The sequence below is a fragment of the Nanorana parkeri genome, unplaced genomic scaffold, assembly GCF_000935625.1.
Source record: "Nanorana parkeri isolate BGI_ZX_2015 unplaced genomic scaffold, ASM93562v1 scaffold2512, whole genome shotgun sequence".
Taxonomy (NCBI): domain Eukaryota; kingdom Metazoa; phylum Chordata; class Amphibia; order Anura; family Dicroglossidae; genus Nanorana; species Nanorana parkeri.
The window spans coordinates 87,085-114,152 of NW_017308780.1; the positions used below are offsets into that span (position 1 = coordinate 87,085).

Here is a 27,068-nt window from a genome sequence, read left to right on the forward strand (position 1 = left end):
TGTTTCATCAGTCATATTGCCAAAATGTAACTTTACAAAGAAACACATAGCCAATTGTTGGAGTATCTGTCCACATTTACAAGTTTCTGCATGTCTGCCTCCAATTTGGGATTCATTTAAAAACATGGCACAAAAAGCAAAGATGTATAATTGCAGATAACAACCAACTAAGCGTAATTACTACAGTGAAGTATACCTCCCAATATGTTCACATGCAGAATGATGACAGTTAAGCTCTCTTGCTGATCTACATATACGCCCCCTTTATATTTCAAATCATGCCTATATCTGGTCTGAACCACACCCCTTTCCCCAGGTCCCCTTTCTGCATGTTACCAATAAAGGAACTGTCCATGAAATTTTGGAGGCATTCTTAACTGCTGAAACCCAGTAGGTAGAAGATTACTATAGGTAACTGTATATTTTCTTATCATTTGAACCATGTTTTTAAATAGGCCCTGAGTTTTTCTGGATTTTTATTATTATTAATCTACTCTTGATTTATTAAGTCATGAGAAATTGATCTCTTAATTACAATGCCATTATACGACTTGTGGATAAGTCAATCCGTAGAGTAGCACAGTAATTAAACCAGATTTATTTAAACATCTTCCTGTAAGACCACACTTGTTCATTACACAATGCTCTGTAACTAAATCTCTCCTTTTCAAACTGCAGCAACCTGTGTGGAATCCTATGTATGAATTCAGCTCAGACATTTACTAGAATTCAACACATCACTAAGAAAAATGAAAATAGTTGTAGAGCATTGAGTAATAGGAACAACTTCTCTGTTTTCTCAATTAGCACACCCAACGCACAAATCTGTCCAAAAAGGCATTTTCAGCCAGCCTGGCATATTCCTTCTCTTTAAAGATGGCTGCACTCTCGCCTAAACTAAGCTCCCTTAGAACCTGCATGTCAAGGTCTGTTCCAACAGAAACCAGGGTGGAGACCACATTATTCTTCTTCATTGCTGTGACAGCCTCCTTCAGGTCCACCTCACCAGTAACACCATCAGTGATTAAGACAAAAGAGGTCTCTGCAAATCGCCTTGCTCTTCTGGTCTTGTCTTGAAGGATGTTGTTGATGGCATAAATGATGGCACTTCCGATGTTCGAGGATGAGTCAAAGTAAGTGAGACGTGAAAGCCCTTGGGAAATCTCAGTCAGGTTGTAGGTAAGACTGAATGCCACAGCCTGCTCCTTTTCTCCCCCATACTGCAGCAGGGCCACACGGGCGTTGGCTGTGTCGTCATCCTTCTTGGCCAGTGACAGTTGTCTAGAGACCTCTTCTACAAAGGATGCTGCTTGTTTGAAGTTTTGTGCTCCAATTCTCTCAGAGCTATCCAGAAGAAAGACGAGATCCACTGGGCGCTGTGTGCACTGGGCAACGGCAAGCTCTGTGAAAGAAAGGTGTATATATACTATGTATACAGGTCATATACACACTATATATACTATATAGATCTACATCCTAAGGTATCTGCAAATAGTTATATTTCTATAGCGAAGACATCTGGATAGATCACTGACATATATATATAGTAACTTAAATGTGTCATTACCTATAGAGTATCATGGAGGATTCCAAAGGTATGGGGAAACGTAGGGCTCTCTTTTGACCATTTTGAGACATTTTAAACTGGTGGTCAAGCTCACAATTACATATGGATCTATGATCCTTATCCAAAACTTCTACTTACCTTTGGTCATAAACTGTGTTCATAGTAGGGGAGGGACTGAATGATGGGACTATCCTACACATATCCTAACTTTGCTCACCTACATCGTAGACTTGGGGGACGGTTAACCACCTTATAGCAGCATCTCCGTTAACACTTAGTACCAATTACAGGATTCTCCTTTCACATTCAAAGCAACAGAAAAATAAAAAAAATGCAGAGAGAGTTGTACACACTGCAATATAAAGTCAAGCTGCTGCAATTACTTCCATGCATAATATATATCTATATAGATATACAAATATATAGTCACAAAGCATTGGAAAACAGGCAGAATGTCATGAATACTGAAAGAGGATCCCCAGTCAAAATTGTTATTTAAGTATTGCAAATGGGGAAGGGGAGCCATAAATCATATTCTCCTTACCCTGAAGACAGCTTTTCTCACAGGCCCCCAATGCTTATCTAATACATTATTCCAATTCCTGCCACATCAGCCATTGGGCAGGTCTTCCATGACTGATCATTAGGTAGCAAGGTACTTCCAGGGCTGTATTTATCACTCGTGGGTTGATGCCTAAGACAGCAATATTAGAGCAGCACCAAACCCCAAAATGGACAAACTGTGATCATTTCTGTCACAGCCAGAACATTTGTGGCTAAATTCAGCAATTAAACTGTAAGGGTCAAGGAATGTAGGGGATATTGAAAGGAGTCAAAGGCTCACTAAAATAAAAAAAAAAACATGGAACCATGACCATGTAAATATAAAGCAGACTCCCATGCTGCCTCCAATATCACATTCTAGAATTCTCTTTAGCTAAAATGACTGCATGGCACCAGAGGTGGTGTAAACACAAAAGGACATCACTGTTTATTTAGGTACTTCATGACAGCAGAAACAAAATGTGACTTGGGAGGGAAACTAAAATTTATGGACAGAGCTTCTTTAACTCTTTACATAATTAAATAACTATTTTAACTGGTGAACCCAATTAGATTGATAAGTGAAAGCTGTTAAGGAAGCTTGCATTTAGAGAATCAGAAAGTGTTATACAAGGATTAGAAGAAGATTAAGACGTCAACAGTGGACTTTTAGTAGGAATACAATTATTCCAGCAGAACCACTTGCCACTGATCATAATATTTAATTCAAAAAGAACATTTCAAGTAATTTCAGAAGGGGTACTTGGAAGAAACAAATTATATAAATAGGTTTCAATATATGCAAACAAATATATAATCATTATATTTTATATATATACAAAACATTTACAAGACAAACTCTTCAGTATAGATTTATTGATAATGCGCCCCTCCAGAATCCCGTCTGAGGACCAACTATATATAAATATCTCTACTTTGATTATAACCCTTAATCTGACTATGCTTTTCAATTTAAAAATACAAACCCGAAACCATACACCTGTTAAACCTGTAACAGGGATATACTACCTCAATGCTAATTGGGGAATGACCACTTTGATTTAACAGAGTCCAATGAGAGCTTCTGCGTCTCCTACAATGTCTGTGTGAACCATTTTAAAAGTGTCAATAAACAGCCCAGTCCACTTCTGCCTCTCATTTCCATTGGAGAACTTGGCTCTCTCAGCCGTATAAACCATCATAGCAACGAGCTGGGAGTGCGTTGGGGGCTCGGAACTCGCCTTCTGGGACTCAAGGAATTCAGCAACCTGAGGGATGGTTTTAGGAAAGGCGATCTCCACACCCTCTTCATTAAGGTCGTAATTAACGATAGTTTCAGGATTATGTCCCTTCCCACCTGCAAGTGAGTGTCAGAAGGACAGGGTCAGGGCTCCCTTTCCTCTGAGAGAGTTGTTACTAGACCAATAACATTTAAAAATCCTTTTAGCCTTTTGTTTACTTTATAACCTCCTTAGTGTTTTATCCTTGAGTTCTTTTTCAGCAAAGATGTCACTGCCACCTTTTTTGACTACATTAATGGTTATTTTACCCAGAAATCAGAAACAGAAGAAAAGTAGTTAGCTCATGCAGTAAAATTGCAACAAAAGCAGCTGTGTAAAAGAAAAGTACAGCAGAATATAGCTATGGATACTCACATTATTATTGTGGTCACAATTATTTTTTTAAGGTAACATTACTTAAGGTAAAGTTATAGCATAAATTATTTTAAGCAGTCATTGTTAAACTCAGGCACCCTTAGGGCCATATCATACTAGCGATCCTGTCGTGGGCAACACTTATCTGCTCCTACACGTCACTCCCTCACTGATTGAAACACTGCAGAATCTTGCTCTTCAGCAAATAATGCAAAGTGCAGGTGCAGATTCCCTCTTCTTTCTTAACAATCCTGCCAATTACATATGTAATCCTGCTAATGACTGGATCTCTAGTGTGACAAGGACCTTATAAACCACTGGGGCATTAATAGTAGAAAAATAGATGTTTGCCAGTCTTTGCCAAAGCTCAGATGTCCCTTGAAATATAAAACAACATGTCCAGGTGTACTAAAAGCAGACCCACAGATGATGCAAGGGGTCTATTTATAAATGTTGTCACCTGGGAGTTTTACAACTTTCACCCAAGATTTACAAAATATTTCAGGTTGGGTTAATCGCTATTAAAAGCTATGACTGATTTAATCTGTTATGCAAAAAAGGATCGAAGCAAGAAGCTGTGTGCCAGAATTTGTTATGTAGCATTTATAAATAGACCCCTAAGTGTTCTAAGCATTGCGAATTAGATTGCCAGTTTATTTCTTTAAAGGCTAATTCCGTGCACAATAAACTTACCAGGATTAAAGCAGGTAGACATTCCTTTGCTTCAAAAGCAACCTCCCATCATGCAGGCTCTGTTTTACATTAGGCAAATTTGCTTGTTTTTTTTCATGCCAGGATTCAATACAGCTTCCACTGTACTTTCGGGCCCCTCAGATGTAAGTGCTGCAGGTCTCATAGACCACAATGCTGTGGAAGTGTCTCCTCCTCCCTCTCCTCCAGGCCATTCATAAAACACATAGGCCCAGGCTTCATTTTGTGAATGGCCTGGAGAAGAGGGAGGTGGAGACACGACTGCAGTGCTGTGCTCTATAAGACATGCACCACTTACATGTAAGAGGCCCAGCATGTAAACAAGATGATTTGCCTAATGTAGAAGAAAGCCTGCACCATGGGAGCTTGCTTTTTAGGCAAGAAAAGAATGTATGCCTGCGTTAACCCTGGTAAGTTTATTGTGCTCCGGTTTTCATTATGATTTACGTATGGCCTGGCTGATGAACAGGAGAGATGATTACCAGGAGTGCATGTCATATGTTGCCATAAAAATAAAGCAAATATTATCATTGAGGATATAATGAGAAGGGAAAAAAAGTAATTCAAAAGCCTTCCATCCGAATCAGCACAGTAGAGCCTTCTTAGAATAAAACATAATCACGTTTCATTCCATCACATATCCCAAATAATGTATAAGGGGATTATTCCTCATGCCAGGACAGTGGGCAGAGCTATGCAAATAATTTCTTGGTAAGGAACTTTCTGGTGGCAGCCAGACAGGCAGCCTCCAAAAACGTGTTCACCGCTTTATTACACCTTTTATTGTAAGGCTGCACTTGACTAAATTAAGTTTACACCTCCTCAATGGCATTATTGGTTGCTTGCTGTTTTTTTTTTAACTCTAGTTGGATTGTACCACCATACTTTGCTCTAGCACACAGCACATGCTATAATTACTTTTGTACTTATTATTGAAGCAGACCTCCCACTTCTTTTTGTGGCAGGGGGAGTGCCAGAGTCCTTGGCTACCTAAGATGATCACTAATTCCATATCCTGGTTTCGAGGTCACAGGATGCACCATGGAGGATCTCAGCACTCATGCAGACACATGGATGTCTGCCAGGAAGTGGGGATTGTATTTTGCCACAGATTTGCTTTATATAACATGGTCTGCTGATAAAAACAGCTCTAATTTTGGAAAATAGCATTCAACGTCACTTTTAAATTAGAAATAGCTGCAAAATAAAAAATAGGGATGTTTATAACAACCCCCCCTCTAGGTCACATGTTTGTGGAGACAATCTAGGAACATGCAAGGTTAGAGGGCGTTAAGGACATGAGCAGGGGCGTAACTAGAAATCACAGGGCCCCATAGCAAAATTTTGTATGGGGCCCCGTGATTGCTAGTCATGCCACTTGCAGAGCACCAGCGGAGAGTGACCCTGCAGAGCCCACCATAGACTCTCTATAGTGGGCTCTGCAGGGTCTAAGATCTCTTACCTGTCAGCGCTGTCCGCCTCTGTGGTCGCCGGGCCCCGACTCCTGTTCCGTCCCCGGGCCCCGCCTCCTCTGCTATCGGCGGGCCCCCCCTTCTCTTACATCACTGGCCCCACCTGCTCTTAGGTCGCTGGCCAGTGATGTAAGAGGAGGCGGGCCCGCCTCCTCCATTCTGAACACAGCCCTCATCTGCCGCAGCGGCTGGAAGTCACTGACACAGCTCCGCAGCGGCTATGAGGAGAAATGCGCCGTGGCCGCTGCTGAGCTGTGTCTGTGACTGCCAGCACCCACACATGCCATTACGACCCAGGCGGCCCTGGCCAGGCCCCCCTGTGCCCGGGCCCCATAGCGGCCGCCTGGGTCGATATGGCGATTGTTACGCCACTGGACATGAGGTATTACCTTGTACTGTCTGTGTCTTTCTCACGATACTTGCACAAGCACACCGAACACTACGTATTCTACTAGACAATGGGATAGATACCCATTACCTTTAACTTATAATTACCTGATTGACAGGGCAGGTCTGGGCACACAATCTGAGGGTCTGTAAGGATAAGAAAATTTACACGTTAAAGAACATTTAACATTGAAACATTTGAGAAAAATGTATCTACAGTCTACTGCTAACATCTCTATAAATATTATCAGTTATAAACCATGCCTACACTGTGCCTTTCTATACGCTATATAAAATATGTATAGGATTGCTGGTGTGTGGAATAGTTTTTCTTAAAATAGGAAATAGTTTCATTACTGTGCTGTATTAGTCTGTTATAATAGTTGGTTTATTCAGCCTATTTTCCCTTATATAAATCTATGATTACACTTACAAATTGTTGACTGCTATATATTTACTAACATATGCAATGGTTTGTAGGGATATGCCATATATGCATCTTCCAAGTACCTGGACACAGTCGCTTCTCCATATTTTCTATGAATTCATCAGCAACAAGTTCAGAGAAAAGTTTCATCTTCTGGACTTGACTTTTGTTGTTGCAGGCGATGGAAGTCAGGGTCTCAGGATCATCTTCTTTGTTGAACATGTCACCAATGCCAATTGCATTTACCGTGATATCGACACCACACAGTGAAGTCAGACCCTCATCAGGGTCTCTTGGGTCGTGGCGACCGTCAGTGATTACTACAGCAAAAACTTCGGCCTTGTTGCGTCTCGTCTCCCTGATTAGCGTATTATAGGCAAACTGCAGAGCTGATGGGGTCCATGTTCCTCCAGCAATCCATTCCAGACGCCTTACTGCCTCCTTGAAGCTGGACAGAGAGTCAATGCGGGGATCATTTAACTGAATAGCTTCAAACGTACCCTCGTGACTGTACTGGACAACTCCAACTCGAGTACCTGTAGAGTGATATTCAACTATATTAGCAAATACGCTTTTATTATTATATCAAAATTAGCCACCAATTCAGTTAAACTTATATAACAAAAATATATCTGGTCCCTTCAAAGACAGAATGCATTCTCTTTTATCAAGTAGGGCTCTTAAAGGTTAAGTTCACCTGATTTTTTGGTAAGCTGTTTTAGGACTTGCAATCATGGCACTTCTATTGCTTTTCTTCCTCTTGCAAATCAATGTGAATGCAAAAGTAACTTAAAGTAAATCAAAAGCAATTGAAAACATCAAATACAAGCCAGGTATGCCCATGTACACTAGCCCTTCAGTTTGTGGGGGAACTCAGTCACTCAAGTGAATAATAAAGTATGAAACCTCATATTAAAGGATACATGCCTATCAGAAAAGGTGGTCAAAACCTATGATCCCAGATAAATAATTCTGCATTATTGGTTCAAACAACTTCAGTGAATCCAGAATGAAAAGACTAAAATGGCGCTGAATCCTAGAGTGGTTAAAAAAGGAATTATGGGGCAACCTTTTTTGCCCATAGTACTCCTTAGGATCACTGGAGGGCATATACTGTGTCCTCCGGTGACCCAAAACTTAGTATATAGCGGGCTATTGCCTGCTATAGGCTGAGAGCGCAGGGCCACTCCCCAGCTGGGATGGATCCCGACTGATTGACAGCTGACTCTGCCTCTCAAACTGTGCCCGCCCCCTCCCCAGTCAGCGTTGAAGGAACGGAGAGGGGAGGCGAGAATCCCTGCGAGGAGCGGGAACTGACAGTCACTGCTCTCTGCAGGGAGAGGATCAGGAAGTCAGCTATTGGTGATTTGTGTGCGCTGACTTCCTGATATATAGAGCCGATGTGTGACAGCTTCTTTGCCACAGGTCGGCTTAGTTATGGGATGAGTGTTTTTCACTTTTAAGTCTATGGAGAGGAAGTGAGTATTGCAGCCAAACCTGTATTTTTATATTATAAATATTTCTGAGTCATTTATTAAAAATAAAGTTGACTTTAGCTTCAAGTCATGATTGGAATAACCTTTAATTAGTGATAATGTTCTCTTTGAAACAAGAAATGACCTGTGCAGTTCTATGTAAAAACCACACTTAAATGTTGAAATAAATACATCTAAACAAGATTCTCTTTCAGATAGTTAATAGCCTTACACTGCAGTGTTCTGAATTAAAGTACCTATGTCAGAGCCTGGATCTTTGGCGAAGGATCCTAGCCTGCTTACAACATTGATGACAAAGTTCTTCTCCAGAGTAAAATTGCTGTAGCCAATACTTTCAGAGCTGTCAATAATGAAGACAATGTCCAGAGCACCACAGCGCTTTTCACAGTCTGAAAAAGGGAAAATACAGTTTATACAATCTTGAATTAAAAACAAAATTTTATTTTAAAGCAGAACTCCAGGCAAAATTGTTATTAACCCTTGCAGTGGGGCTACCACAGCACTGCAAGGGTTAACTGTTTGTTTTCATTACTCACCTGATTCCCCAAGCTGGCTTGCTCATAGACTGGTCCCTGGAGCCTCACTCCCCCTCCACTGCAGTGGTCTAAGGGTCCTTGAGTCATCACGTCCAACGCACAGTGTATTAGACATGAGGATGCCAAGGGACATACCCTCGCTGCAGCGCAGGAGGAGAGAGGTTGGAGGGACCGCTGTGATAATCAATTGGCAAATGAGCACTTAACCCCACTGCAAGGGTTAAGTGCATCTTTGCAAGGAGTTGTTCTTTTAACTGAACTACCGTCTTCCCTTCAGTACATTTGTACATGCCCCTGCACTGAAATTGCTTACTCTGATTTCACTGCACACTGGGAGTTTCTTACTTTCTAAAAAAGGAGAAATCAGGGAAGGCAAAATATAAGAAGATTAAGCTTCAGCATTAAACAAATGCAGATTTTTTTTAGTCTTATATGCACAGGGGAAGCTTTAGCTACTCTGATGCCCTTCTCTGAGCACCGCATTAGCAGTGCACCGCCGGCAGGGGGAGAAACCGACCAGGGGCGGACCTACCGCGGACCCTCCACTTGTCCCTGCTGAGATCCTCCATCTGCTCATCCTGCGATCCTCCATCTGCCCCTGCTGCGATCCTCCATCTGCCCCTGCTGCAATCCTCCATCTGCCCCTGCCGCCATCCTCCATCTGCCCCTGCCGCCATCCTCCATCTGCCCCTTCTGCGATCCTTCATCTGCCCCTGCTGTGATCCTTCATCTGCCCCTGCTGTGATCCTTCATCTGCCCCTGCTGTGATCCTTCATCTGCCCTACCTCCGATTCCCCATCAGTCCTGCTTGGATCCTCTATCTGCCCCTGCTGCGATCTTCCATCTGCCCCTGCTGCAATTCTCCATCTGCCCCTGCTGCAATCCTCCATCTGCCCCTGCTGCGATCTTTCATCTGCCCCTGCTGCAATTCTCCATCTGCCCCTGCTGCGCTTCTCCATCTGCCCCTGCTGCAATCCTCCATCTGCCCCTGCTGCAATCCTCCATCTGCCCCTGCTGCTGTATAATGTATTGTTGGCATTGCTGGAGAACTGTGCACGTTATTTTATGAACACTGACTTGTACACCTTTCTTGGTGTGCAGAGATCGGCTGGGGAGGTGGAGAACTGCTGAGAATATCACAAGACTTCTCTGCAGCAAGCTCCCTATGTTTTTGCAAGGTTTGTATGCTGGTTGCAGCAAGGCTTGTGTGTCGGCTGTAACCCTCCTGCACTTACCAGTGGCTGGCCTCACCCCTTGATTGTACTTCCATGTTTGGTTCTGCCCCCAGATTTCAATGGGGCAGGGCCTTCATGGGCCACGCGATTGTGATGCTCAGTCTAAAATGCCCGGGCCTATTTTTTGTCCCAGTCCGGCCCTGGTTTTCAGTGTGAGGCTCCAGTGAGCAGAGTGCCCGTGGAGTCCAGTAGACGCAGGCAGCGGTGTGAGGAGGGATACAGAGTAGCTCGTGGACGCATGGGGCATGGTGAAATCAGCAAAAGATCCAGGCAGAAGAGGTGGGAGCAGCGTCTGTTTTTTTAATATAATGGTGTCATCATGGAAATATTTTTTTATTTTTAGTATTTTATTTTTTATTTTACAACGGCACACAGTGAAATAATTTAAAAAAAGTGCCATTTTAAAAAAAACTTATTTTTTTGGGTGTAAGTAGCTGGTCTTGCCTAGGGTGCAAAATAGTCACCAGCCCTGGTTCTGACAACTGTCAAATTTTCGATTTCCTCTTACTTCCCGACCAGGTGACAACTTTCACTGTCTCCAAAAGTGAGGGTGAATTTCCCCAATGAGGACAAAGGCAACAACAACAAAAAAATGTCAGGCTACCTAACTATTAACTGCTATATTCAGAACAAAAAAAAAACTTTACTAAGATTTTGAGATTGTTATATCAAGGCTTAATTTTTCCTGTCTGATTTTTAGATTTTATGGGTCAATGCTGGTTTGTTACCTGGTTTGAGTACATGGATGATTGATTCTTGTGTTTAATAATGAACCTTCAGGCCCTGTTTACCCTGTGCATTGTGGCAACATGTTTGTTACCAAGATGCAAAGCAACTACCTGCTCTATGTTTTAGTTGTTGACATAATAAATACAATATAACATAAATGTACATTCACGTAAAAGCCAACTAAATAAAAATGTATATATACAGTATATTTTACTGAACAGGGAATTTAAGTTCTTGACAACTCTTCTTCTGTCCTTTGGGGATTTGGGTAACATAAAATCACAGAGAAATAAAATGCAATATAGTATATATGAAAACTAACCACAGCATCCACATGTCTCTCGCACGTATGTCATGACATCACATTCCTGCGCAATAATAAAAACAAATACTCTTGTTACACACATGCATTATACAATTGTGTAATTATGCTGTAATAGATCCTTCATCTGCCCCTGCTGTGATCCTTCATCTGCCCTACCTGCGATTCCCCATCAGTCCTGCTTGGATCCTCTATCTGCCCCTGCTGCGATCTTCCATCTGCCCCTGCTGCAATTCTCCATCTGCCCCTGCTGCAATCCTCCATCTGCCCCTGCTGCGATCTTTCATCTGCCCCTGCTGCAATTCTCCATCTGCCCCTGCTGCGCTTCTCCATCTGCCCCTGCTGCAATCCTCCATCTGCCCCTGCTGCTGTATAATGTATTGTTGGCATTGCTGGAGAACTGTGCACGTTATTTTATGAACACTGACTTGTACACCTTTCTTGGTGTGCAGAGATCGGCTGGGGAGGTGGAGAACTGCTGAGAATATCACAAGACTTCTCTGCAGCAAGCTCCCTATGTTTTTGCAAGGTTTGTATGCTGGTTGCAGCAAGGCTTGTGTGTCGGCTGTAACCCTCCTGCACTTACCAGTGGCTGGCCTCACCCCTTGATTGTACTTCCATGTTTGGTTCTGCCCCCAGATTTCAATGGGGCAGGGCCTTCATGGGCCACGCGATTGTGATGCTCAGTCTAAAATGCCCGGGCCTATTTTTTGTCCCAGTCCGGCCCTGGTTTTCAGTGTGAGGCTCCAGTGAGCAGAGTGCCCGTGGAGTCCAGTAGACGCAGGCAGCGGTGTGAGGAGGGATACAGAGTAGCTCGTGGACGCATGGGGCATGGTGAAATCAGCAAAAGATCCAGGCAGAAGAGGTGGGAGCAGCGTCTGTTTTTTTAATATAATGGTGTCATCATGGAAATATTTTTTTATTTTTAGTATTTTATTTTTTATTTTACAACGGCACACAGTGAAATAATTTAAAAAAAGTGCCATTTTAAAAAAAACTTATTTTTTTGGGTGTAAGTAGCTGGTCTTGCCTAGGGTGCAAAATAGTCACCAGCCCTGGTTCTGACAACTGTCAAATTTTCGATTTCCTCTTACTTCCCGACCAGGTGACAACTTTCACTGTCTCCAAAAGTGAGGGTGAATTTCCCCAATGAGGACAAAGGCAACAACAACAAAAAAATGTCAGGCTACCTAACTATTAACTGCTATATTCAGAACAAAAAAAAAACTTTACTAAGATTTTGAGATTGTTATATCAAGGCTTAATTTTTCCTGTCTGATTTTTAGATTTTATGGGTCAATGCTGGTTTGTTACCTGGTTTGAGTACATGGATGATTGATTCTTGTGTTTAATAATGAACCTTCAGGCCCTGTTTACCCTGTGCATTGTGGCAACATGTTTGTTACCAAGATGCAAAGCAACTACCTGCTCTATGTTTTAGTTGTTGACATAATAAATACAATATAACATAAATGTACATTCACGTAAAAGCCAACTAAATAAAAATGTATATATACAGTATATTTTACTGAACAGGGAATTTAAGTTCTTGACAACTCTTCTTCTGTCCTTTGGGGATTTGGGTAACATAAAATCACAGAGAAATAAAATGCAATATAGTATATATGAAAACTAACCACAGCATCCACATGTCTCTCGCACGTATGTCATGACATCACATTCCTGCGCAATAATAAAAACAAATACTCTTGTTACACACATGCATTATACAATTGTGTAATTATGCTGTAATAGAATGTTATGATAACAATTGCATATGATTTATCAATTGTTAATCTTTTTATTTAATTACATAGTTTTATTATGACATCATAAACTACTCACAGTCAAAGAAGGGTCACCTGGAGGTCCACTGCCACCCTAAATATAAAAAAAAATAAGTTAAAATCTGCTGTCAATGGTAGATAATATTAGCTATTAAAGATGGCTGCATTTGTTACTACAAAATGGCCCTCAGATAAATGTTAGCTTTTGTACAATATCTGCAGACATGAGGAGGGGGGAGATATTTTGGCCTTGGTGCCTGAGAGTCTCTAAGGGTGCATAGAACGCTTTAAGTTGGCCATACATTGTTTAGATTTTCAAAAGAACTTTCTACTAGTTGATGGGGTTGAATCGATGATCGATTTCGACCGTAGTGATGAAAACAATTAACTGAGTAAAATGGAAAATTTCCTTGAACAAAATTTTTAAATTCCAAAAATTTAGAATCAAACGATTTGAATTGACATTCCTCAAGTGTCTGATGGCATTATCAGGTGGTAAAGAAAGATCTTTCGTAGAACATTTGGTCGGAAATATACTAGTGTATGGGCAGCTTTAAGCCTATGATACACATTACATCTCCTTCTATCATCAGCAATGTAGTACACAGGTCTGCCTGGCTGGATATAAATTGAATAGATTGTGTAGGCCCTCAAATTATGTAACATTTGTTTAATGTGTCTAGTGCGACTCATTGCACTTATCGAGAGATGCCAATAACTTGTATCAACCTTTTACCACAAGGGTAGATAGCTAGAGAGAAGACAGGTTACTCCAGACAGAGGCAGATGCATCTTGACTGCAATAGCCTAACAAGTCACTGGCACTGCAGAATTTGGAACACCCATGACTCAGGTGATCTAACTGAACAAGCTTCAGGCGTGACTTCACTGGGGTCAATGGCAATAGCTGCATCCAAGTACCAATATGGCAGAAGAGCAGCTGCTCACGTGCAGTCACAAGGAAGGATGGCTGCTAGTACATCCCTGAGTGGGCCTTAGTCTGCAAAGGAGAGTCCAGAGTTGACAAATGGTCTAAAAGAGCTGTTCTAAGACCTTCATTTTCAAACAATGCTGGGGTCCTGCTTTGGAATTTATGATGGCTCTCAGTGACCAGCAAGTTCATTGATTCAAAAGCCCATATGGTCAGTTTGTACATTTGAGCTCAAAACAATTAAAGATGGCAACATCTTTGCCATCGGGGAGGGTGAGGGTGTTAACAGCGATATTTCCGTGTTTGCGGATGACACCAAAATAGGGAGGGATATAGACACGTACTTAGACACTATAACATAACAGGAGGACCTGGATAAAATAGGGGAGTGGGCATTAATGTGGCAGATGAGGTTTAATGTCGATAAATGCAAAGTAATGCACTTTGGAATTAAAAATAAACAAATGGGTTATACAATTATGGGTATGCCGCTGGGGAAGTCAGAAATGGAGAAGGATTTGGGGGTCATTGTAGACCACAAACTGAAAGGTAGTTTGCAGTGCCAGGCTGCTGTAAACAAAGCTAGCAGGGTCTTGTCCTGTATTAAAAAGGGGATGTATTGCAGGGACAAGTCTATAATTTTGCCACTTTATAGATCATTGGTTCGACCTCATCTGGAGTATGCGGTCCAGTTCTGGTCACCAGTACTAAGAAAAGATGTCCTTGAGTTGGAAAAAGTCCAGAGGGCAACTAATTAGGGGTATGGAGGACCAGAGCTACGAGACAAGGCTACTAAATTTAAACATGTTCACATTGGAGGTGAGGAGATTAAGGGGGGATATGATCTCCATGTACAAGATGTTCAATGGTGGTAGCAACATTAGCGATAAACTGTTTAAAATGAACTCCATTACAAAAACTAGATGCCACCACCTAAAATTGGTGGAAAAAAAATTCCAGCACAAGGGGCGAAGGGGGTTCTTCACAGTAAGATCAGTTAGGGTCTGGAACTCACTGCCACAGTCAGTGATTTCAGCAAATAATGTGGAATTGTTCAAGAAACTTTTGGACGATTTCTTAAGGGACCGTAATATACAGGGGTACAGGTACTCCTAGAATGAGATCCTAATAGGTTGGACTTGATGGACTAATGTCTTTATTCAACCTCAAATACTATGTAACTATGTAACTATGTAACATGTAAGAGGATGCACCCACTTACCTCACCCCCGGATTCACCAGGTGGCCCTCGGGGGCCAGGCTCCCCTGTGGATCCTTTGTCAGCCTGTGAAAAAAATATAGACAATAAAATGTATATGTTAAAGCTGAAGTTTAATCCTTATATATTGCCTTTCTTGGTGTACACCCCCCCATTCCTTCATCAAAATGATAATAAACTTTGTGAACAATATCATCAATGTGATTTTCCATACACTGTAAACAGATCATGGCTGGAGGGAGTGGCTGCACATAGCTTACTGAAAACAATAGACTGTCCAAGGAAATGCCCACATTTGAAGCATGATTGAAAGAACTGAAATGTAAAGAATGAAAGGGGCAGGACAAGGATATTTCAAGTGGGGAGGTAAAGGCTAGATAATGCTGAATGTCCTCCAGCTAGAAAATAAGGCGGGGTCTATCTGACTTGCTGAAACTACTAAAGCAAACTGTGAGAAGCAGTGTACAATGAAGTCAGAGTAAAAATTTTAATACTGGAGAGTAACCTGTACAACTATGCAAGACTAAAGATCTGGCTGAAGTTTATGTTAAATGTATTTTATAGGTATTTGTTAGATGAGACCTGGCCAACATATGATCACTGAAAGAAGCACTTAGTTCAGTGAAAGCAGGCAACATCAATGGATAAAACAATGATGGTGCCTTCTGTATAAGTTGCCTACTTACACCCTCTCCCTTCACTCCTTTAGGTCCAGGTGTTCCCTTTTGTCCAAAGTCTCCACGTCCTCCCTGTGAAAAGATTAAATGAAGATCTCATATATGGCATGACTTGAAAGTGAACATCATAAAATACATATCAACAATGCAGAATACAGAAGTGTGCAGGCACCGGGACCAATGAGATTTTACCTTTCATTAGAATATTCAGAACTGATTGGCTGTTCTGGGTCGCTGTTCTTTGCACATTGCTGTTTGTCTAATCAAATGAATATCAGAAAAAAATATCCTAGGTAGCAACAAGCTGTACCAGATAAGGTATGATCCCCAGTTTTTGTTACATACTGTATGTGGTATTAATTAAATATTTACCCTACAGCCAAGTTCAAGATTAAAATATTTGTAGCCTGCCTTTATGGCCAAAGCCAGAGTTACTGTCTTGTCTTATACAGTAATAATGTGTAACCGCAGTAATTCAAATGTTCATGGAATGGTTGGGAGATCTTTGAGGACTCATTGAAGGATTTTTGTCATTCAGAACACAAAATAGGAAATCATGTCTAGTGCAAAACAATTCAAAATGATAGAATGTCTCACCAGAGGTCCTGGTGGTCCGTTGTCTCCTTTATCACCCTAGAAAAACAAAGGAAAATTTAATCTACCATAAAACTGAGGTTCACAATTTAATATAAGAATAAACAAACAGGCCTATAGCTCTTTAGTAGAAATGTGACAGTTAAACAATCCATACACCACAGACATATTCAGTCACAGAGTGGCAAATATGGACTTCGGAAGGTCATGTGCAGAAATCGTTAGGATTTCACCTTTACTCAAGATTCTGTACAATACAACTGCCCATATTATTTTTACCCTATATCTAAAACTGTATTCTTGTTTTGGATGCAATGAGACAAAATTCTATTTACTGCTACATTCTTACTGAGGTATGGGATTCCAGTTGGGAGATCCCTACCCAAAGCATGACTGTGACATGCTAGACTTCACATTTGAGAAAAACCACAGTTGTAAACTGCATATATATCTAAGAACATTTTTATCCCTAACCTTATGGTGCAGACCCCATTAGACTATATGAGTGACTTTCTAATGATAAAATTAGCCTGGTTGAAGAGATGGAGGTAAACATCCCAGCCACAATCCTAGAGAATACTTGGCAGGGGCTAAATCCCACCACTCCTCCATATGAAATTAGGTTGCTCTCACTGCTTGTCAGCTTCAGCCATATCATATCAAGTATCAGCAAACTTGTAAATGTGCTATGAGAACCCTAATTGGTGCCTGGCTTCACAGTAAATATTGAGAGTCCAGCCCCTACCATCCTTCACTACTCTTATGGGCCCTTTTGTTTTTTGGAGTGCCTCCATCATATCCCAGCCTACATAGACAATGTGTCCTACATGTCTACATTGACATGCTTTGAGAGTGCACGTGTAGTGATAGGCAGACATCCTTAGAATCATGTGTTGACCATAAATCATACATGCTAATGCCCTTCGGCAGTCATGCACTGAAGTGATATGATTAATGGCACTGTCCACCGTTCATGCTAGCAATATCTCTGCACAGCACACCTCCATATGTGAAGAATGAAGATTTATTTCACACTTCTTTGGACTCACCACAAAAGAGCCAATATTTCAGGTTCACAAAGTGTTCTTTTTCTATTTTTCAAAAGCAGAGCCACTGTTTTACCTAAATAGCCCTGTGTCTTCCCAAAACTTTGAATTGTGATAATTCCATGATGGTTATACAGTATGGAAACTTAATTATTCACATATTAAGAAGTGCAAGAATTATTGCTAGGACACAGATATCCATGGCACTAATATCTTCACTACAATCAACAGGGAACAACAGGCTGCTGATAGAAACTGACAACCAAAACAACAAATATACAGTCTAATGAGAATGCCAAACAAAAGGTCAGAGAGTCCAAAATCTTTTAATAATGACAATGATTCATAAAAGTATAATGAAAAATACCAGATTCCCCCCTTTTTAGGGCTTTGATGTTGTAAATAGTAGACAACCTGAAATCAGTGTACCCTCAAAATGCTACTATTGCTGAGTGAGGCGAGTTTAAATCAGCAAAAGGGTGTCTGGTTAGATCTGAAATTTCTGGTATAGGACAAAGGGCATCTATGTCAATGGAAACCCTATTTTCAAACATCTATTGACATCAACATGTGATAGCAACTCTGTTAAAACGAACAATGGCAAGTGCATAGTAGTCACCACAAGGGGCCAGATCAAATTAGCAGATTTACTGGAATTTACTTCAAAGCGCTGCTGAAGCCTCCAAACTAATCTATGGAAATACAAACTGTTCAAAAAGTGGTATTTGCAAAGATGACTTCACAAATAATTCTCCCCAAATAACCTATTTTGCCTGGAAATTGGCTGTCCAGGCACTGACTATTGTCATACTTGCCACAATACACATGCAAGTAGGAATACTTTAAAAGACCCTGGCAGGGTATTGAAGAGTAGTGATGAGCCAAACACCCCCGTGCTCAGTTTGAATACGTACTTTCGAACATGGGAAAAGTTCATATTCGAACTCAAACTCAAAGTCTATGGGGGTAGAACATTGAAAATCAAATGTCCCCATTTTGAAGCCTTCAGTTATTGGCCATAAAAGGTGTATGGGAATCCGGGTACTGCCTTGGGGCACATGAATCAATGAAAAAAAAAACTTTTTAAAAATATAGTTTTTAAAGGAGCAGTGATTTTAACATTGCATAAAGGGTAACAATAAAAATGAAAAATTCCTTTAAATATCGTGCCTGGGGGGTTCCCTTAACCTGCCTGTAAAGTGGCGGATCTGTACAATGCATAGAACTTGCTGCAGCAAAACTGACATTTCTAAAGAAAAAAAAACGATTTTGTTTTAAAAAAAAGTTCCCCCTCCCAAACAATACCAGACCCTTTTCGTCTGGTAGGAATGTTAGGAGGGACCCCATTTTAAAAAAAGTGTGGGGTTCCCCCCAAAAGTGATACCAAACCCTTAAGGTTTGGTAGGAATATTGAGGAGAGGTCGCCCCTGGAAAAGCACCTTGTACCCATGCGGATGGGGACAAGGGCCTCTTCCCCACAAGCCCTGGGGCATTGGTTGTGGAGGTGCAGGCACGGGGCTTTTTCACATCAGGGTACTCGTAATAATAAAGGGGCACCCAGATGCGCCCCCTATAAAAAATAAAACAATAACAAATAAATAGAAATAATAATATTAAAAAAAAATAAAACGACAACCGCCGCCCTGTCCACTCTCGCTGCAGAATGGCATTTCGACAGATAAGCATAAACAATTGGCTGGAACTAGCGGTGACAGCTAGCTCCGCCCAACTGTGTACAGTTTTACGTCATCTGACAGGTGAGCCGTGATTGGGCAAAGTTATAATGACTTTGCCCAATCATGGCTCTTACAGAGTACTGAGCAATGATTGTGCAAAGTCTTGCACCTGACATGTGGTCAGATGCAAGCCTTTAGCCAATTAGAGCTTCACAAGGCGCATTGCCTTGTGGGGTGTTCAACGGTCGAACAGACCGCTGAATGCCCATATAGTTTGTGTATTCGGCGAACACACGAACTAGCGATGTGAGTTGAGCTCACGTTCGAGTCGAACATCCAGCCCATCTCTACTGAAGAGGTATCTTGTAAGTCTTTAGGTTAGATCCAGCATCTTATGTTGCCTGCTATATAGCGTTGTCTTTAGTTTAGCAGATTTTCAGGCAGGCTAGGATCATTTTAGCAACATTTAATAGCTCTTGTGTAATTAAATAAATACAAAGCCATTGATTTTGTGCTCCTACTTACTGGAGATCCCCGTGGTCCTGGGTAGCTGATACCAGGTCTTCCTCTGTCTCCCTAAAAGAGAATGCTATTGCATTAACACATCGCATACAAATAACATCAGATGTTCATCTTCCTGCCTTTTGGGGATCAGGAAGGCATTTCCTCCCTCTTAGAGCAAACCAGACCACACAAGGTTTTTTTTGCCTTCCTCTGGATCTTGAGGATGCAAGGCGTATGTTTTTTTTTTTAACCTAAATATATTTACCTTCTTTTTAGGTAGTAAGCAAAAAGATGTACATTTGGGTGGCTGTGCATGCAGTATATTTGGACTGTGCTACAACCTTAGATGCATTTTCTCAGACACAGCTAATGTATAGTCTATTTAATAGTATTTATAGTCTAATGTAATGTATAGTCTATTTATTTAGAAATATTATTTTTTAAATGAATAGAACACTGGCTTTAGTTATTGTTTAGTTAGTGATCAAAGATATATACGCCCAATGATTTCAAGGTGTAGGTGCGGTATCCCAAGATTGAGCATTAGGACCATTACTCAATAACGTGTTTATATATGATACCTAGTTTGGGATTAAAAAATACTGTCTAAAGAAAAAGTAATGTCTCAAATATTCAAACAATGACAAAATCTGTGTGTGTATATAGGGGGTGTGTGTGTGTGTGTGGGGGGGGGGGGGGGGGGGTTAAAACTGGGTGAATCCCTGATGGAGAAGGTTATGGGAGTTCAGTTAGACCACAGCATTCTGTCACAATGTGCAGCTAAAGCCAGCAAGATACTTCTTATATTAAATAAAGCATAGCTTCAAGAGCGAGAAATATATTATTGCCCCAAGACAGAGTCTTCTGTTCTGTTTTTGGTTCCAGCATACAAAAAAGGTTGCCATAGAATTACAAAGGGAAAAAAAGGGCAACTTATTAAAAGAGGAACATGAAAGACCTCAGCAATGAGGAAAGAACTGCACTGAATTAATTCACCTATTAGAAGGGGTGATTAGGAAGAGATAGGATCACCTTGTGTAAATATATAAATGATCAACATAAAAAATGAGTAAATTGTCAGTGCTGAGGTTATCCCCAAAGACATGAGAACAGTGGAAATAAAAAAGGTTAAGCTTCTGCCTATGGCATGAGTTTGTTACTGTAAGCCCCCATCCATACCTGAGCATTGCAGCAACACGCACAAAAATTTAAATTGTGCAGAAAACATGTGTCTTTAGTGGAGCCGTGCTTTAGTGCCATTCATTCTAGTAGCACCCCAAGGGTGCCTTGCTCATGAGCCCACAAAATCGTGCGCTAAAAGGCTTGGTACAAAGCAGCAAGCATTTTGGTACAGCACAATTTACACAAAAAAGGTGCATGTAATTCTTTGATGTGATTGTCAGAATTACAGCAGCTCATTTAAATAATAAGCACGCCAAAAGAGGTGCATAAACACAACGCGCATTGTCACAAGGCTCAAGTGTGAATGAGGGCTAAGAGCTGTGAGGATGTAAAATAGCCTTCTACAGGACTAGGTTTTAGCAGACTCAGTAGACGGCTTTCAAGAAAGCTTGGATGAGCTGTTAAAAACTCAAAATATAAAAGGCTACTTATATTAAAAGGAAACACATACAGGGTTATTTACAAAAGGGTGCAGAGTTTGGAGAAGGGAGGAGAAGTGAACAATCTAGGACAAAATAGCTGATTTGGAATAATTCTCCAATTCAGCTCACTTTCCAGTTCAGCTATTTTGTCCTAGATTGTTCACTTATCCTGCCTTCTCCAAACCCTTCACCCTTTTGGCAATTGCCCTGATAGTAGAATGCTGATCTGTAGAGTTACCCATTGCCTTAGTGGGTCAGGAAGGTTTGTTTTTCCTAGTAAAGCAAATTTGACGATGTTATAATGGTCTTTATCTTTAGGATCCCTAACCCCTTATTTTATCCTTTGGATAAAATAAGGGGTTAGGGATCCTAAAGATAAAGGTAAAGTCTGCTTTTTTAAATTTTCTTTGGTTGAAATGAATAGACCCTGGGGGGAATTTATCAAAACTGGAGCAGACAGAAACTGGAGCAGTTGCCCATGGCAACCAATCAGCATCTCTCTTCAGTTTGCTCAGTTGAGATTTGAAAATGAGAGATAGAAGCTGATAGGTTGATAGGTTGCAGTGAAAATCTGCTCCAGATCTTGTCTGCTCCAGTTTTGATAAATTTACCCCGTGTTTTTAAAAATGTTCTTTTTGCATGTAAATTTTTTATTTTCAGGTAAAGTACAATACAACAAGTATGTGTCATCAGAGTCACATGGTACCAAGTACAATGTGATTGAAAAAACAAAATTATAATGGAAACGCATGTAAAACTGGTCTCTAGTGATGCAAATACAAACAAACAAACCAAAACACCAGTGTCGAGGTGGCAACATCAATTAGAGGCAAAAGGTTCGACAGTTGGTGTTGTAAAGTAGAGTAACCATGAAAGCACTCGGTCAGCGAGTTGGAAGCATAGGAGTCGTTGGATGTAAGAACAACAATGTGGGGATGTTGATTCGGTTCGGCATTCCAAGCGGGGGCCATACATCTAAGTGAGTGGGGGTGCATGCGATTGTGCGCAATCTCAAAGATCATCAAGAGCTCCAAGTGTGTTAGTGAGTTTGGCAGTGAGAAACCATTTGGAGTGTTGAAAAATAAGCATTATGTCTCGTAATTGATCAAGGGGCAGTTCAGTAAAAATGTTCTTAACCATTTGCCCAAAGACAGCATGCCAGTCTGACCATGATATGGGCAAACAGTAAGAAAAGATGTCCAAATAAATAAATACGTCCATTATATACTGTACTTATCTACCTTAAGTCCTGGTCCTCCTGGGTTTCCTCTCTCACCCATGTCCCCTGGGTCTCCACGTGAACCCTTCAGAATTAAAAAAAACAACATTACCTTTTAACTACAAGGAAAATTACTAGATGCAAAAAAATCAGGTGACAGCGTAATTTCAAATAGAACAAGTCAGTAAAAAAAAGAAAACATGTGACATTAAGAAAAAAAAAAAGAGATATGAGTGTTAATCTATTTATACAGGGTAGGTGACTATGGAAACAACCACAGTATCTATTATAGGCAGCTCTTTAAGCTGCACATTGATCAAACATCTCACAAAACAGCGGAATTGGCATCTTCCAATTGGCATTGGAATCTTTTTTTTTATCTGAATACATGCTTGCTGACATGTCTTCAGAGATTTAGAAAGTAAATGAATTAGTACTGACTGAATATCTGAATGGCATAATTTTTCACAGATAAGACAGATCTATGTAAACATATTCCAGCAAATTATAAATTTAACAATCAGCTCCAATCAAATTTCAGATTTAATTTAAACCGCCACTAAGCATATTTTATTCGCTTGGAGGTATCCAATTAAAGTATTAAATAGGAACACCAACATTCAGTGAATAGTTGCATAAAATACGTTCAAATAAAAAGATACTTTGCTAAATAGAGTATATAGAGGAAAGTACTTTGTACCCCTTCTTAGGATTTTATGTGGAGTACCATTTGCACATAATTGCTGTACCACAATGAAACAGAGCACATATCTGCACAGGTATTAAAGAGGAACCGGATAACACACAAAAAGCATACTTACATTTCTGCCAGCAACTCCAACAGGTCCCTGTGCTCCTCTTGGTCCTGGAGCTCCACGATCACCCTTTAGAGATAGAACTGTGTTAGTATATAATCACCACTACATCTGTGTTCTACCTCCAGTGCAAGCACTACTGTAGATATAATATATATATATATATTTATACAGACCATTAATATATTTCATTCTATTAGTCCCAGGCTACAGCTGAAGTGCTCATCTAAGTGAATGAATAATCTACATTCACAGTCAGGGTCTATTTACAACACAACTCAGTAAAATTCAACACACGTGTTTTGAATGGGTTGTAAAATGATTCATTAAAGGGAAACAAAAATGAAACTGAAGCTTTATATGGCTGTCTGAACAGAGCAGGCTGGAGGAGACTCCTGGCTCATTCAGCTGTGCATGTTAAATAGATCTTTTGTTATTGAGCACTGTAAACACAGCTTTTTCAACATAATCCATAAGGATAGCATGGAAAAATGTGAAAATTAACCTAGACCCCCACCCTCTGGCTTGAAATTAAAAATATATATATATACCAGACTAGAAAAAAGGAAAACTGCATTCCCTTTAAATATTGAAAGTCTGCACTCTTGTGAATTCCAACACCTCCCAATATTTTGATAGAAATTTTAAGAAGAAAAGTATGTCCATCTGTTATATAACTTTATATACTAACAGTCACTGTCATGTTAAAATACAACAATTCATCTGGCACTAATGATTGTGTAGTGAGCACAATATAGTTAAAAGCTAGGAATATCATATGAGAGCCACTTACGAATTCTGATATTATAAACATTTTGGGGCCAGTTACTTAGCTAGGCAGCAGAATGTTGTATTTACCTTTCCTCCTTTTATGCCAGCTTCTCCGCCAAGTCCGCGTGGACCCTCTGGACCAGGATCTCCCTGCAACCAAAAATACATTATAAGAGCAATCCACCAACATCCACCATGGTCATTTTCATTATTTATTGTTGCAACACTTATTTACCTTCTCTCCGTTGGATCCATCAGTACCTGCACTTCCTTTGTTGCCAGGATCTCCTCTGCGACCCTAGACAAAGACATGAAATGAGTAAAAGTCTACCTGCAGCAAGAAGTCATGGTGAAGCAGAAGTCATGCAGAAAGACTGAAGAAAGGCAAGGGAGCCACAATATACTGTAAGTACAAGAGTTATCCAAATACGGTAGACAACATAGTACAAACAGTGGCCAGTGAGCAGCAATAAAAAAGAAAACAATTTCTCACTGGCTCTCCTTTTGGTCCTCCTGTCCCGGGGCCTCCTTTATTTCCTTTTAAACCTGAAGCTCCAGGAGCCCCAGTATTTCCAGAGGGACCCTGAAAAATATAAAGAGACATGTGTTAGAGCAGTGAATGCTGTATGTTTTTTAAAACTCCATAATTAAGAACAATGTGCATTTAAAATAAGCATTAGCTGTCCCATTTCCTCAGTTTGTTACACTCTGCAGCAGATTTCTTTCGTCTACTTACTGCCATTAAAAAGTGAAGTGTCCAAACTGACCCTGTTCGTCATGCAGTGTCCTTAATGTACTCCCTGCTGACGACTCCAACTGAATATTTGCAGACGTGAGAGTGGGATCTTACTGTTCAGTTCTCCAGTGTCCACGTAACCAAACCATTTTACCTTTAAGTCCTCGATACATACGTGTTTCCAGGAATCAGCATTCAAGCTGTTGACTAGGTTGTATAGAACTCCCCAGGTTCTACATTCAATGTTTCCCTCTGTTCCAAATTGCTGTTGGAGATGCAATGAAGCGTGATCTCTTACACACAGGTGATCTCTTACACATCTTTTGGTCCTGCCCTAAGGTGGTTCTTTTTTGGATTTCTGTTAAGTCTTTACTTTGCAAATTCACGGATAGGTAGATCCTGTGGGTTCCAGCCTTCTTCCTTCTCCACCATAACTTCTTTCCCAGGAAATCTTATAAGAAATCTATTCTCCCACACTTCCTGAATGCAGCCAGATGCTGTATTCCGGAATTATAGAAGACGTACAGAGCATCCATGGTGTCCATGTGGCTTTATAGAGTTGGAGAGGTGGAACGTATGGAAGATCTGGTCTTGTCTAGTAGGGGTTTACATGAAAAACACTGTAGGACTTGGTTCTACTGGACCGAATTTAGTCTTACACAGGAGTTCTCCTCTTTACTACAAGATGCTCTGGCTTAATACCTTGGTTGTTTCTTTTCTGTGTGGACCCCAGGGGTTGGGTTATTGCCTACTGGTGTTCTTCTTCCTGCTTTACGTGTACTTACTTCTGTCTGTGCTTCATCTTTACCCTATTTCCTTCTCCCCTTGCCCCTGTCTTGCGCTCCTAGCATAAAACACATATATTTACGCTGGAACCTGATCTCATGTTGCTCTCAAGTGGCCCTCCTCTGCGATTGTTCCCACAAATATGTTCTCTACAGTTGGGAGTCTTTAAGTTGGTGCACAGCTGTATTTGGACGTGTTGTAATGAGATATATTTGTTCTGGCCCCTGACCCCTTTGATCCACTTGTAAATTCCCTCGTCTCTTTGCATTTATGAAGAGGACAGGGCTATATTTACTATGATCTTGAATACAGTGGTATATGGCTACTGATGCTTACTGTCATACACATTTTGTTTTTGTGTTTTTGTTTACTTTCTCTATTGCCCTTTTTTGTTCCTAATATTAGAAAATCTACAGTTCTGTCTATGTGTCTCCATGTCTTGTATTGCCAAGTTCATGTAATGTGTATTGCAGCATTACCTCTTCAGCATGTCATACATAAATCATCTAAGATGACAACTGTACTCCCATGATGCAACGGGTGTTTTCCCTGCTTTGCTTTGTAAGGGCTGTGCTGTCAGTCAGTATGATGTAGATGATCAGGAGCGTACCAGGTACAAGAGTTGTGTGTTAGCATGTATGTAGAAGTATAAAAAAGTTTGAATAGAAATCTGGTTATATAATATTTTTGGAAAGCAAATATGTAATGAAAAATGTGTAAAGGATACTGACTGTATACTCAGCCCATGAATGTTGTGCTTTGAATTCACCTACTAAGACAAAAGGAGTAGCATTGTTTCTTGTATATCAGATTTAAGTGACAGCTATCTGGGCACTTCTGGGTTGTGTTATCTTATGTATATATCCTATGGCAAAAGCAAAAAATATGCTGAAGATAGAATCGGTTTCTATGATAAGCATATTCCAAGAGTAGCAAAGTGAAAACTTTATGTAACAAGTGGCACAGAAAGATAAAATGATTATAATGTCAAGTTACCTTATCTCCCTTCTCTCCGAATGCCCCTGGTGGTCCACCACGTCCAGGCCTTCCAGCATCACCCTGGATAAAGAAACTCTCGAACATTAACAATCTTATTTGTAAAAATGATCACACAGCATATTTGAATATGTACCTTAGATGCTGTTTAGCGCTACCTTCATTACAGGAGCTTCCTTAAGCTCAAAGTCTAGTTTAGTTTAGTTTAAAAGATACCATGTCTGGGGCAGTAACTAAGCAAGTGTGTAGGACTGTAGTTCATGCTTCACTGGCTGCATGCTTGTCCTGGATCAGTGGCTTATTAGGTGATGGAGCCAGAGTCCGCATATCAGCCCTGGAGCTTGCACATTTTAAAACAAGCCAGCAATTGGCAGTTCCTTTATGCCTATTTTTACAGGTTACCTTAAAGTACTGGAAAAGAGATGGTTTTAGCTAAACCTAGAGTCAGTAGCAGTCGAATGTGTGGCTATAACAATATTCTAAGACAATAACATTGAAATCTTTACTGTCAATCTAAATGTAAGGAGATTGTTCACATTGCGCATGTGTAGTCACTAGCAGACTAATCAGTTCCCCAACATTTATATATATATATATATTTCTATATATATTTTTGTAATTAAATAC

The 27,068-nt window shown here is 40.5% G+C and overlaps 1 protein-coding gene across 4 annotated transcripts in view; it reads right to left on the reverse strand.

Annotated features, from left to right (window-relative positions):
• Positions 1-451: 451 nt before the first annotated feature.
• COL6A2 (collagen type VI alpha 2 chain) overlaps positions 452-27,068 on the reverse strand; it is a 42,616-nt gene continuing 15,999 nt past the window's right edge. The window contains exons 13-28 of one of the 4 annotated variants that reach the window (XM_018573738.1): positions 26,442-26,504; positions 24,417-24,506; positions 24,159-24,221; positions 24,011-24,073; positions 23,159-23,221; positions 22,360-22,422; positions 19,536-19,586; positions 16,292-16,327; positions 15,704-15,766; positions 15,021-15,083; positions 12,926-12,961; positions 11,081-11,126; positions 8,495-8,647; positions 6,846-7,298; positions 6,444-6,482; positions 452-1,402 (exon numbers count right to left, since the gene is read on the reverse strand). In XM_018573738.1, the coding sequence (XP_018429240.1) occupies positions 804-1,402; positions 6,444-6,482; positions 6,846-7,298; positions 8,495-8,647; positions 11,081-11,126; positions 12,926-12,961; positions 15,021-15,083; positions 15,704-15,766; positions 16,292-16,327; positions 19,536-19,586; positions 22,360-22,422; positions 23,159-23,221; positions 24,011-24,073; positions 24,159-24,221; positions 24,417-24,506; positions 26,442-26,504 (1,944 nt within the window). In that variant the 3' untranslated portion in view covers positions 452-803. Of the gene's footprint in view, positions 1,403-2,965; positions 3,468-6,443; positions 6,483-6,845; positions 7,304-8,494; positions 8,648-11,080; positions 11,127-12,717; positions 12,764-12,925; positions 12,962-15,020; positions 15,084-15,703; positions 15,767-16,291; positions 16,328-19,535; positions 19,587-22,359; positions 22,423-23,158; positions 23,222-24,010; positions 24,074-24,158; positions 24,222-24,416; positions 24,507-26,441; positions 26,505-27,068 lie in introns of those variants that run through there. The other 3 variants (XM_018573737.1, XM_018573736.1, XM_018573739.1) reach the window with 3 other exon arrangements.